This window comes from Chelmon rostratus, chromosome 19 (genome assembly GCF_017976325.1).
Source record: "Chelmon rostratus isolate fCheRos1 chromosome 19, fCheRos1.pri, whole genome shotgun sequence".
In the NCBI taxonomy this organism is placed as follows: Eukaryota; Metazoa; Chordata; class Actinopteri; order Chaetodontiformes; family Chaetodontidae; genus Chelmon; species Chelmon rostratus.
In genome coordinates this window covers 10,923,965-10,938,427 of record NC_055676.1, presented here as the reverse complement: position 1 = coordinate 10,938,427, position 14,463 = coordinate 10,923,965, and the positions used below count along the sequence as shown (strand labels likewise).

Sequence of the window (14,463 nt, the reverse complement as noted above, 5' to 3'; positions counted from 1 at the left end):
TTAGCAGACAGTGAGTCACATTAGCATTCATGTAGTGTATTGTGTCTGACCACCTTGTGAATGTAAATCTCTCCCCTTTTAGCCCTATTTTTGTCCATACCAGCTCCTGAGGGAAATATGCAGCTCTTCAGCTGCTAAATGCTCCACTGTGCTCATCTGCTAGCTGCTAACTTCGTCCGCCCTCCGTTTGGTGCTGAGCGGGCAGCGGGTTTTTAAACGTTTGCCAATGAAAACAGCTGCCTGCTGCTGCCGGAAACAATGTTGAACCAGAACAGTAAATGTGCAGGTTGCAAAACCAAAACAATGAGCTGAAAGATGCTAAAACGCGCCATTGAGCTGAGGGGAACTGCAGACTCGGATGAAAATTCTCTGTGGGTTTGTCACCGCAGTCGACCCCTTCAATATAACATACAGTCATTTGATTCATTGTTAACATAAAATATTGATTGATTCAGGCCGTGTGCTTGTCTGTCTCACATGTCTTAATATTTAATAAAGCTTTATTTGAAACCTGTTTTAACCTGTTACATTGTTGTACATCGGGCAGACACAGAGCAACATTGGCATTCATCTGGAGTTGTGTGTCTGTCCACTTGATGAATGTAAGTCCAGTATTCACTCTCCTTTTTGCTCTGTTTTTGGTCACCACCAATCTTTGGGGAAGATATCTGTCTCTTTAGCTGCTAAATGTTTCACTTTGTTCACTGGCTAGTCGCTAATTTTGTCTGCCTGCTGTTTGGTGATGGACAGGTGGCAGACAGAGGGTTTTCAAAACACTGATTGGAGCAGTAAGAGTCAAACTAAACTGAAAAAAAAAAAACAAGACACTAAACTAAACACTCCATAGAGTTAATTCTCTGAGGGTTTGTCACTACAAGTGAGCTTTTGCACATCACACATTGTCATTTGATCCATTATTAATATGGAAAATATTGATTAGTGCAGCTTGAAGGTCATCATTAGACAGATTATTCATAGCTCTAATTTAAGTAATACATACAGACTTTATTGGAGTCCTGCAGTGCATTCCATCAACAACTCTCAGCTTCATCTAAATGTCAGACAAACTCTTCAATTTCAAACTCTGCTCCTTGATTTCTCTTTTCCTGGCATCAAAAATGTCCAAACTCCTTTGAGTCTAAAACAGTCTGTTCTTGTTGTTCCTTGATATTGATTTGGTTGGTGGCCTGCAGATTGGATTAGAGTCCAGCTGTGTTCCAGCTTCAGGGGAGAGTAGCTGTGCTGTGTTTGCAGACAGGACAGACAGCCACTGTGGAGACAGTTTGATCCATTCTAACTTTATCGAGCATCTCTGGAGAGACATATCACAATGTAATCTAATAAGGTTTAGACAAGTTACCCACAAAGGAATTCAGGGTGGTTTTCAGGTGTTTCAGGTCAGAGCTGTCAGTCACTTGGTGATAGTACTCCCTCTGTCTTACAGTACAGTGTATGTGAGTAGGCTGAGTGATGCTGATGGAGAACATTGTTTACACCAGGATGTGCAAGTGGAAGCTGGAGCACAGTCAATGTAAACTGCGCACTGTGTGAGCAGGAATTAGTGTGACTGTTTGCATTTACGTCACAATGCTCCATTATGTGTCAGCAATCCTGTTTTTTTTCCCCACTAGTTCTATTTTAGGGTGTGTCCATGTCACAGTTGAGTTAGATCTGTACAACGCAGGCCTATACTGCTGTGTGCTAGCTGCTGATAATGGCTTGCACCATTGAGTCATAGCTTAGCAACAAGCCTGCTGGCCTATTTTTGGTTTCAGGCAATTATCCACAATGTAGTGTGATGGTGTGGTCCTGTGACACTTCCAGATTGTGGATGTAATGAAGGGAAACAGGTCTGTACCCACATCTGTCAAGTATCTGCAGGGTTTTCCACAAATACACAAGGATGTTACTAAACCTGGGAACTGGGTGACGACTTTGTTATTTCTATTTTTTTATCAGTGTGTGGTGATATCTCTGCACAGACAGTACATTTTTTAATCAGTGACACATGCAAGGCACAGGAGGGCAAGAGGTCACACTATGTGCACAATTTTCTTTCTTTTTTTTTTTTTTTTTACCTTTTTTAAATATTTGCATCATTCTTGTAGCATACTAATACTCTTGGTGGTAGTTTTTGTGTTTTTATTGTTGATTTATTTTATTTGTGCCCGATTTAAGCAACACTATGTGCTATTGCATCTCAACTATCCTTTTCTTTACTGTCATATTAGGATTAGTATGCTCAAAATGACAATAATTGATTTCTTAGAATGTGCAATGCGTCATATAAATATATATATGAAACTGGAGGCCATACGAAATCAAATGAAATGCATGAAATGCAATTAAAGCATTGCAGAAACAGCTTCTCGTGGCTGTTAATGCAAATGTAATGTGGGACATTGTGCATTTTTCAAGTAAGGCTCCAGTGATTATAAAAACAACAGTAACGTCAATAAAATTCATAATTCAAATTCTGGGTTTAAGAGGCCAGTATCGTAACAGCAACCACACAACTGGGCTGAAATCCTGCTCCCTTGCTGTCGATGCTGCAAGATCTGTCATTTCATAATGTATTGTGTGATGCCACATAAGGGCTAGGTGTCATCAGAAGTACCACACCCATCTATAACTGCAGCAGACCACACATGACCACGCTCAGCTGTGATGTTGACCTACTGAGGTCAGGGCAGCGTTCCTCATGCTGTTGTTATACTGCACATTATCATACAAGTGAGTAATGTCTCAGTGCATCATTGATGGACTCTGGCTCTTGCACAGACCAAGCTCCTCGGTCATGTGACAACCTCGACTACATTTCCTGCTTTACAGTGAAGGGAAGATAGAACAAAGGAATAACTTTTTAAAATTTTGAATGACATCACTTTAAAGTAAAATGAATATTTAAATCCTCCAGGCTCGAGGCTTGTTCCGGTAATCCAGCTGCTGTAGGGACTGAGAAGAGGTAATTAAAGGGAGGCATTGATCTAATAAACTGAGAATGAGGTCAGTTCAGTCTTAAGTCAGTCGTACTCCTGCAAATGTTCTTATGATGTACTGTAGCATTCATCCCCCCGAGTCATTTCTGTCTGCACTTGATTTCCCAATGTTCAGACTGTGTCAAATGTCAATTACCTGAAATGACAAAATCAACAAATATTTAATCTCATAGACTGCGTGAAGGTAATGGCTTGGATTTTGTGACTCACACAAAAGGACAGCATGCTGAAGAAACAACTACATAACCTGGAATAGATTACATGATATAAAAATGACTTTGTATTTGCATATAACTTTTTCAAAAAGAAGTCACGCAATCACACAGAAGCAAGACAGAAGGCCAACAATAAAGGTAGATCTGCGCTGCGGTTCTGCAGAGCTTGATGAATGAGCTCCGAGCACATGGGTCAGCATCTCCATTTGTCTTTGTTGTGAGCTCAGAGTTCACAGGTCACCCACGGCTGTCCGGATGGATGTTTCCTGCTGATTGATGCAATAAAGGTCATCTTTCTTTCTGTCTGCTCTGCACAGTACCTCGCATTACTCTGTTCCTGACGTGGTTTCTTTTCTTTATCTGCTCAATGTTGGACCACTGCAAAATGATGCATATTTTACTTAATACCGCGTTCGTCAGGAGATGCATCTGGTTGAGGAAGCAATGCTCTCAAAATTCAGTTTCACTGTGACTTTGAAAGCCCTCTCATGATGACCAAGGAGGTCTCTCCACCTGTACCTGTTACACATCTACCCATAAGATCTCCAGTCAGTGTCTTGGTATACATTGTTCTATGTTATGCAGTTCATTTTTGGATTCTGACCGTTCAGCCTTTTAAACACAGATATTTTGTATATATATGTACAGCATTTTTATTTAATGCGGTTTAATCTTACTTAAAGCATTTTTTTTTCATATGGTGTTGCTGGCTTTCAAATGGTATTAATACAAATACCACATGTCGCTGTTTTGCTGTTGACTATTTGTTTGCAGCCTTCCACACATCTGTTTTGACTGTCATTCACACATGGGCTTGGCTTAACGCAAGATCTCAGCAAAATCTCTTTTCCCATTGCTTGTTCTGTTTCGTTTTATCTTTTTAGTCACACAACCACCCTGTTTTCCTTCGTCATCATCCCATCCGCTCCTCCTCATTTCCACGTACGCTCTATTTATGCGTCACCTCTCCCCATCTCTCTCTCTCTCGCACCACCTTCTTCATTCCCTCCCTTTCATATCCATTCATCAAACCCCTTTCTATGCCTGTTTTAAAGCTCATCTTGACCTCTTTCTCCCTCTCGCTCCATGTCAATTCACTGCTCGTGCCGTCTTTGTGTCTCTCACCTGCCTCAGTCGCTCCACCTCTCGTCACTCCCACCGTCCATTTATCTCTTTGCTTTCGTGTCTCATTTTTATTGCTGTTCTGCTTCTGATTGCTGCTTTCCTCTTCTCCCTCTCTCTCTCCCTCTCTCTCTCTCTCACTTCTTTTTTCTATATGTTCCGGTCTGAGATCCCGTCTGTATTATGAGCAGCGTTTGTAGGATGATTCTATTACATGTCTCCTAACTGCTGGATAATTCAATAAGCACCGCTGAGATGACACACAGTTATAATCTACTTAATGAAGCCACTGTACTCATGAATTGTGTGCTTTCTCCTCCATCATTTCTTCTTTCACTCACTTCCTACCCTCCACTCTCTCTACCCTCCCTCTACTCTTTTCCACTCTCCTCCCAACCCTCCTCTTTCTCTCTGCAGGGTGTTGATGGAGAGCCATTCGAATGACAGCCGGGACAGTGGTCATCACTGGTGGAATTCTAGCTACTGTTATATTACTCCTTATCATCGCAGTATTGTGCTACTGTAGGCTGCAGGTGAGGCCACAGCTGCTTTCAGTCTCTGTTGCATTCTGTGAATTTCCTCTGAATGATTGCAGAGCTTCAAGGAAGGGATTACAGCACTTTGTTGATGGTCACAGGATGGTGTTAAATAACAATAAGTATGGCTGCTTTAATCTGTGAAATTGTGTTTTTGACCCCAATTACCAAGGATAACAAGATCAATAATAAGAGGATGAGAGCATACTCTGTTAACTCAAGAGAAAATGTTTTTACTGCAGTTGGATTCAGAATTGCACCAAATACAGTGATAGACAGGAAATGATTGATGATTGCTGTAAACTATTTAAAATAAAATAATGTGAAAATGGCATCAGATTTTGCAAGATTGCTCAGGATACGCATCAACAAAATTTGGTTGCAAGCCAAAACATTTAGTGGTTTGCATACGGCCACATGGTGATACATTCAGCACTTAAAACAAATAATTCAGTACTTGGCTCATGGCAAAAACCTCTCACCAGATTTCTGTGAAGTGTGTTGAGTTGTTTTTGAGACTCCAGATAAACAAAGTGAAACAGAATTCAACAAAGCTGAGAGACTACAGCCATGCTACTGGCTCTGTGGGGCTGCTGATGTTATAGCAGGTAATCTTTGCAATAATCAACATCTTAATTTAGTGTTAGCATGCTAACATTTGCTCATTAGCACTAAACACAGACTAGCCTACAGCTGAGGCTGATGGGAATGTCATTCATTATGCACTTAGCATTTTTCATTAATAAAAGTACTGGACAAATGAAAATTTGGACCTGATGAAGGCGCCAGAAGGAAAGTCATGTGATCAGCAAAGTTATCACAGTTCGATCAAATTAAGGTCAGATCATTGTTGGAACTTCAGGTGAATCATCTGTTCTGCAGCCAGTAGAATCGAAAGTTTAATAGAAACTAGAAAAATAGAGGATTGATGCAACACTGCCAGGAGTGAAAGCCATTCGTATCTGCACTGACAAGAATAAGCTCCAATGCTTTTAACTTTACTCGAGTAAGGAAAAAACGTGTGTTAGCGCTTTGCTTTCAGCAGCACTTCTGCCTCATTCTGAACCCAGTCTCTTTCTACAACGTCTGAAAGTTTAGCAACTCAGTCCTTTGATTCTTATCTCACATTATTTGCAGACTTCCGTTTCATTTCTGACTAAGTAGATCACATCGTGTTCATTTTTAAAAAGTCATTATGTTCTCCATCTTTCTGTGGGGTTGTGCACTGATGTTCAGATCTGCGGTCTTGGTCAGGAGCTCTGGGCTGTGTATGAAAACAATGAAAATGGAATTAGACGAGAAGAACTGCTTTGCGTTTTCCTGCTTGACGAAGTTGAAACATCACACTAATAACACCACCAGGAGGCATTACTGCAGTTAGTGGATTGCTATTCCAGCATGTGGTTTTGTTTCTGTTTTACACTACACTGTAAACTTACAACTCAACTGTACTTGAACTAATTCCCTGTGCATTTCACAGCTTGCACTTGTGATGATGCATCAAAAACATTTTACAGAAAATGCAGCAAATTGAGTTACAATTGGACCAAGGATTATCACATTATAGTCCATTTCTTAGAGACATAGTTCAACATTTTGTGGAGTATGCTTTCTGGTCGAGTTAGATGAGAAGATTGATACCACTCAACCGACGGCTGCCGGTTAGCTTAGCATAGCACAAAGACTGGAGACATGGGGAAACAGCTAGCTTGGCTCTGGGAAACGTGACAAAATCCACCTACCAGCACCTGTAAAGCTCACTAATTCAAATGTTATATCTAGCTGATTAATTGATACAAAAACCATTTTATGGATGGTTATGTGCTGGACTGTTTCTTGGCCAAGACTGTCAACTTCCTGGAGTCTCTACTGGTTGCATGGCAACCGCTGAGAGCCAAGAATTGTCTCCTTAAAGGTCCAGTGTGTAGGATTTAGAGGGATCTATTGGTAGACAACAGAAATGGAAGGTAGAAATGGAATTTAATACTCGTAGTAATGTTTTCAATAATGTATAATGACCGGAAAATAAGATTGATGTTTTCTTTACCTTAGAAAGAGCTTTTTATATCTTCAGAGGGAGCAGGTCCTCTTTCCCAGAGTCCACCATGTTGCACTGCCATGCACAGAACAGACAGACCAAACACCGGCTCTAGAGAGCATTTCACATTTTTCGTGAGTTTCTTGGCCACCGTAACTTCTCCTAAATGCTTGGGGAGGGGTGTTGAGTTGGTTGCAATCTACAGCCTCACAGCTACATGGTACTTAATCCTGCACACTGGTCCTTTAAAATGAAAAAAAAAAAAAAATTCACATCAGCTTTTGTACGGATTAAACAAACAAGATAGAATATGTTGATTTTATAGGTGCTGGTAGAGAGATTTTGTTAGTATTTCATGCTAACTCAAGATAGCCAGCTGCTGGTTGTAGGCTTATATTTACTTTACAGACATGAGAGTGGTATCAATCTTCTTATCTAACTCTCCACCACAAATGAAATCAGCGTATTTCCCACAATGCTGAAGTTTTGCTGTAATTTATCAACTTCTACCCTGAATCTGCTTCATCTTGTACAATCTGTCTAAATGCTCTCAAAGAGAAAGCTGGAAATCACAATGCATTACACCGACTCAGGCCAAAGTGGTTTGAATTGACAAAATGACTGAGCAGCTGCACCAACCGCTCTCAGTGCTCTCAGTAGCAGAGCAAAAATCGACTTACAGTTTGCTGCTATCACACCTTTTAATACCTTTACTGAGCTATTTCTTAACACTGAAGACTGAAACTCATCCTTGGTATCAGAAAATACACGTGAGAGCAACTTAATCTCGTTATCACGTAGCTCCTAATTTGAACATCTGGGAATCACGAATTACTATCATAACTTTATCTTTAATTTTTCAGGATTTGGATCTGAATAAGTTAGTCAAGGGACATGAAAGATACATAATTTTCCTCAAGGGAACATAATAATAATTTCATCAAAGAATTCCAAATTCCTGCACAAGCTCAGTTTCAGAAGCCCCTTTGAGTATTTTTATAGATTTTGCTCCAAATGTTCAAATTTATTTAACAGGAAACATTACAAGAGCCCTGTTCAAGTATATTTGAGTCAGCCCATCTTAACTGAGGGAAGATAATGCTGTTTTTAGAAAGTAAAGTCAATATTCTCTTTTTTAAGAAATACTCTGTATATGGACTGTTTCTGCTGCCACACAGTTTATAAGGGAAAAGGGGGGAAGGGGGGTTGGGGGTTGATTATTAGTGGGAAGTCTTTTTTCACATTGCCTGGAATCATTTGGTTTTAATGTCAAAAATATGGCTTAATGGAGTTTAAAAAGAGCAGAGCAAACAAAATATGTTATGACAGTCAAGATTGGTCTGATAATCTAAGTGTACATTAGTGGATTTAAAATCTGCCTTATAACTGTAAGGCTATTCACACACGGATTCAAAAGCTCTGTAAAGGGGGTCGAGACATTTACCACCTTAAAACTTTGATGTGAAACTCCTGCCGAGAGGGGTGCCTGTGGCTCAGCAGGTAGAGCATCAACCGCAGAGTTGGCGGTTTATAACCAGCTCCTCCTAGCCATGTGTTCAAGACTCCTTGAGCAAGCCGGTTAAGATTTGTATAGGAGCTCCCTGCCTCGGCTTGTGTGAGTGTGTGTGAATGGTTGAAAATGCAGTCTATTTACTGAGATCGACTGGAAACTAAGGTAGAATTGCTGGAGTGGAAATTATATGCTTCTTTCCACTTAGACCTGATTACAGTTCTTAGGATTCTTATATTTCACAGCAAAATCAAAAGTGATCCTCAAATTGTGGCTTCAAATAAGATGGCGGGATGCCAGGAATGAATGTGAAAGCTACATTTTGTGGTCCAGAAATAGCAACCACAAATTCTCCACTGAAAAGTGGATTCTGTATACAAGTCTGTTCGAATTGTAATTGTTGAGGATTTGGCTCAACTACCGAAAAAAAACAATGTTTTTGCATCATACTGTTTATGAACATCTGGGTGATGCTGATGGAGAGCTCCTCATGGGATTAGATTATGAGAGACATATTCTCTCTAAAGAGCATGCGTCCTGTCCATAATGTGCAAACCACAGACAAATGTAGTTGTCTCATGTTGTGTAGGTACACTCATTTAGACAATATTTTATATGTAATGTTTTTTTTGCCATTTTGTTGTATTCAGTATGCACAAAACCTTTAGCTTTGTGCTGGCAAACAATGTAAAATAGAACTACATGATCATAATTATTATAATATGGAGGCTGACATAAGCTTCACTGGCTGAATAATAAACTAATTTGTCAAAACATTTATTTTACCTTGTAGCTGCTTACATTATGACCATGCAGATATTTCACTGTAATAAATGTGCTTCTTTTTCTCTTTATTGTTCTTTAACTTCCTGTGATGCCTCTTGTTAACTTCCCTCTCTCTCTTTCATCCCTCTTACATTTTACATAATTCGGTACATCTTGTCTCAATATTCTCCTTCCCTCTCCTTCCCATCCTCTTATCTCCAATCTTCATATCCCATCCTTCTTCCTCTCCTACCACCAGTATTATTGCTGCAAGAAGGAAGAGTCCGAGTCGGAGGAGGAGGAGCCGGACTTCGCCGTCACATCCCGCCTTCCACCCGTCCACTCCAATCACAACATTGTGGCGGCGACAGCCGCCGCCTCCTCCATCCCAAATGGCCCAGACCTTTTTTCCACCCCTCCGCTGGCCAGGAAACTGACACGTTCACAGACCTTCTGTCCATCCTGTACGCACTATGAGCTGCCTTTCTACCTCCAGCCCCCTCAGCCGCAGCTCCACCATCAACCAGATGGGTTGAGGAACGGAGGTGACCGGATCAGCTACCGCAGCGTCCAGCAGCAGGACCTGGAACTGCCAGTGCCTGTGAACATTTCAAACTACCGTAAACCAAACCTGGCCCGCTCGGTCACCATGAGGGACATGTTCACACGCAGCTGCAGCATCAGCACCGATGTTTAGCTGGCCGAGGTTGGACCATTTCTGCTTAAATGAACTGGGATGGCCTAGGCAGGACTGGGCTTGAGTCAGACTGTGTTTTTGTCAATCTTGACCAGTTTAGTCCAGTCTAGTATGGTCTGATCTAATCTGGTCTTGTTCTACTGGTCACCTCTTGCAGAATGAAGGACTCAGATGGCACTCAGGACAGGATTTTCAAAGGTACTATGCTCAGGTCCAAGATCCTACACTTGGGCAAACGGGGAGTTTAAAGCGTTCAAAAAAATGTTAAATTGTCGCCAACATGAACTTCTTGGTTTGTTTAGTTTTGAATGGTTCTTTTTTAACGAATGGAATTTGTTTTACGATTTGATAACGTTTGTCTAGCCCTGCTTGTTCCGGATTCTTCTACCCGTGGCCTGAAAGAAAGACAGATTCCATGTCAAAATGACATAATCGGCAGGGATTTTCTCTGCCATAGCTGCTACAAACAAAATATGATTGGGTGAAGTCCAGTTTCCCCTCCTATGATGGGATGATCTGTCTGTTCCTCCATCTGCAGATCATAGTTATAAAATATCACTAGACTAGTGCAGAAAGGGGGATGTCGTGTTTTAGCTGCCACCCACAGATATTTTACATAGACTTAACTTAGGCCATAATATTTTAAGACATAAAGGGCTCACAGAAGATGGAAATCCCCGCTTGTTTTCCACACCCTCTCATAGAGGTCTCCAGTTTGACGGGAGGCTGGTTTCTCTGAGCGTCTGGTGACAACACAAAGTGTACATACAGAATACTACACGTCAGCAGAGACAGGCCTCTGTGCTCTTGCAGGCAGAGCGGTCTATAGGTGCCAATGCATTTGTGTGCATTTGTGTGAGTGTGCTTGCATGCATGCGTGTGTGTGTGTGTGTGTGTGTGTGTGTGTGTGTGTGTATAACTGATCAATTGTTATACCAGAATTCTTATTCCATACTATTAAACACAGTCTGTCACCCCTATATGTATACTGAACCCAGTGGTGGGTTGCAATAACATTTGAAACATTTATTGTAAAGGGTGAAGGGATTGTGTTAGTTTCCATGTGCCACTTTACCTTTAAATTCATGTTAAAGCTAAGAATGACCCAACCGGGTGATACGGCGAACTCTGAGTGACTCTGTAGCTATTTTGTAAATGTTTATTTTGCTGATTAATGCTACAACACACTCTTGGTCGTAGGCGGCAGTACAGCAACGCTTATCTTTACAATGTGATATTCATTATAGTTCTTCACTGAAGTTTCATTTTGTGGACTCTTCACTGCATTCCTTGTGTTGTCTCTGATTTGTTGATATATGGATTCATGGGCTAAAGATTAATTCACCTTTAAAGGCACATCTATAAATATTTAACAGGCCATAGCATACACTTCAGTCTCTCTCTCTGTCTTCTCTCGACTCGTTGGACTATGGAGTACTTGCTCTGAGGTACTCGTAGAGTTCCTGCCTGGGATCGTTTTGATTTTCAGCGCCTGGCTGACGAGCTGATGTTCTGACTGGAGTTTTACGGACACAGGACACACATTTAATGAATGAATTTATTTACTGCTTGATTTCAAGAAGAAACGCTGGTGGTTGTGTGAGGGGCTTGAAGCTGATTGGATTGTCCCTCTCGGACCTGGCCCTCCCCTCAAAATGAATGGTAAATGCTCTTGTACCCTTCTCGCTTTGTGTCTCTGTTGATTTTCTCAGCAATCATGCTCATTTATCTTCCCAAAGGGTGAAACAGTGAGTGATTTTAAGTTTTTCCTCTTGTGACATGTGCTTCCCTGCAAATACATTACGACACACATGCACACAGACACGCACACACTTCTCAACGCTATGCTTTCCTTACTTTTTAAACAGAAATGTGACAGTTGCACAAGCAATGTAGTGCCATAAAGAATTATGAGAGAAATTTATTATTATTAGCATTATTATTACAAGTGTTTATTCAAATGCAGTGTTGCTTTTACCCTAAAGTATTTGAATTACTTGCTTTATTTTAATGATCCAGCTGGTTTTTCAGACTCAGTACAGTACAGCAGAAATGTTTCTGTCCTTGTTTCTAATGTATGACTAACAGACACATTGTTGCTAATAAAATGGTGTGAAAATCCTTCTGATCTGCTTTGATGTTGCTGTTAATTTCACCAAAACAAAATGTTTCATATTCAGATGCGTCTGGATGACAATCATTCATTCAGTCCAAGTAATTTGCACATTTAAAAAGATGTTTTCACCGTGCACTTTTATATGAAGTCAAGCCTCTTGATCTAAAGGTTTATAAATGGATCGACTGTGATGAAGAATGTGTGTTCCCTCAGCAAGACTCCACAGGACCATGTTTCTGCTTACTGCCTTAATGTTGAACAGTGGATTCAGCTAAAACCATGGTGCATCATCCTGGATTATCTTATTTTGTGAACTGCTTAATGCAGGGTTAATATCAGTTAGCTGAAAAATGTCCAAACAGCGGAGCCATACAGAGTCCTGCGGGCCATCTTGTAGAAAATGCAAGATTTATCTTTTGTCTAGACTGCAGGATTCAGGCCATTAGAATTACCCATCAAAGCAGCTTTGTTTGAAGAAAAATGAATGTGCCATCCTGAATTGAAAACAGCAATCTAATTCTGCTTTGTATGGTGCATGTGTTGGCTATTTGTTGTCGATGAAGCTAATAAGCAACATCTGTTCATCAGCTCAACTCATAAGAGGAAAATTATTGTTATTGCCCAGCAGCAGCAGCCAAAAGTTGTATTCTCTAAAAGCTTGCAGGTGTGTCTGAAAGGGAAACCGCTGAACATGTTTTTCTCATTATGTTAAAAGTCAAACGTAAAGATAAAATGTGAACATGAGAAAACGGCGAAGCCTGTCAAAGCTCCACAGCAGCGGCAGCGATGTGTGTTTGCACACAGATCCAGTCATCCCGGAGGCGACGAGGTGAGAGTCACGACAGCGAATATGTTTGAATGGAGAGGTTAAGAAACGAGAATGGGACGCTTAAACGTGACGATAAACCAACCTGACAGTTCTGGGCGAGGGGATGATAGTCACAATGAAAAGTCATCCGCACAGGAAAGCTAGAAGATGAAAATTGGAAGCTTTATTCTGACAATAAACCGAGTGACTCAGAGAGGCAAACAGACTTATCGCACAATGGAAAAAAACAACTGAAAACTATTTCAGAGAGGAAATAGAGGTAGTTATTAGAAGAATGAGTCAGAGCTAATGAATGAGAAATAGCACATACCACAGAATACACAGACAGATGGAGGCGTAGAGGAGCTGATATCAAACCGAGGCCTCCCTGGCAGAGACATGAATAGCCGTTCTGTGATGGCATTAATACAACAGCACTGCTTCAGACATGAAAACCCTTTCAGATTATGATGGATTCCCTTTGATGTGGATACATTCATACTCCCACTTATTTCTACATGAACTGCAAATACTGTAGCATGGAATTACTAGCATTGTGGGTAACAAGGCAAATTGGCAGGAAACGTATTTATGGTTCGCTTTACAGTCACTGTGATTAGCATATACTGATATTATGACCACTTGTTTGATTACACTCAGGTGTAAACTTGAAACTGCAGGGTAACCTGCTATAGCCTGCATGGCTTAGTCACACATCAAGTGTCCAGCTGAACCCACCTGATGTAGGAATGAGGTGGCCCAGTAATGCTACATTGAGATGCTGCTGTGACAGTGAGGTTTGTGAGAGTGTCTTTCAATCATGGCTGACGCTGTCCAGCTCAGGGAGAGTCTCTTAGCTGAAACAGCCAATCTGTCAGCTGCTTTCTATCTTAGAGTCCTTCACTCAGGCTCTAGATGCTAGTCTGACTAGCTAAATATTAACAAAAACCTTTCCTCCTGCCCACTGTCCAACCAAACCTCCAAAATGTGCGTGCACTTCAGTGAAAACACTGATTTCTAATGGCATGGTTGTGTCAACCTGCATTTCCCGACTGCTTTGCATGTGCACACCACAGGAGGACACGCTGTTGTGTGTTGCTTTTTGGTCAAGCGTGTGTTTGCATTTGTTTGCATAAGTGTATTTATTTGAATAAGTGTGTGTGCAGGCCATGTAAATTATTTAGAGGCATAATCGCCTCCAGTGTAAGCAGAGCTCGTATCACGGCCTTTGGAGGTGTATCGATGTTTTATGACATGCTTTGAATCATCCCCCTCATCTACCCCTCGTCCTGCAGCAGTGCACCCACTCTCTCTCGCTCTATCTGTCCACTGCATCGCGCCTGGTCTCACTGTCTTTTCCCCCCTCCATTACTCTCTAGTACTACGTGTTGTGTGTGTGGGTGTATGTGTGTGCCTGTTTTATGGTCCTTGGCCATAATTCCCCAACAGTGGAATTTAGATGCAGTACAGAGGAGTGGCTGGGATTCCATGAATTATGAACATGATAAATATGAGGCTTTCCAACTAATATTAAAAAAACTAAAGCTTCCTTTCCCTCCTTCCCCTGCTCCCCTTTTCTTCTTACTATCCTTCTGTTTCAACCTCCTGTCCTCTCGCCTCCTCTTATTCCCCGTCCTTATTCCTCTCCTGCTCACAT

General features: G+C 41.2%; 1 protein-coding gene across 1 annotated transcript; it reads left to right on the top strand.

Moving 5' to 3' along the window:
* The first annotated feature begins 4,776 nt into the window (after positions 1 to 4,776).
* On the top strand, positions 4,777 to 9,882 carry fam163ba (family with sequence similarity 163 member B, genome duplicate a). The gene is made up of 2 exons (XM_041960860.1): positions 4,777 to 4,869; positions 9,445 to 9,882. The coding sequence occupies exons 1-2, from the start codon at positions 4,777 to 4,779 to the stop codon at positions 9,880 to 9,882; spliced, it is 531 nt and encodes a 176-aa protein (XP_041816794.1).
* The last annotated feature ends 4,581 nt before the right edge of the window (positions 9,883 to 14,463 follow it).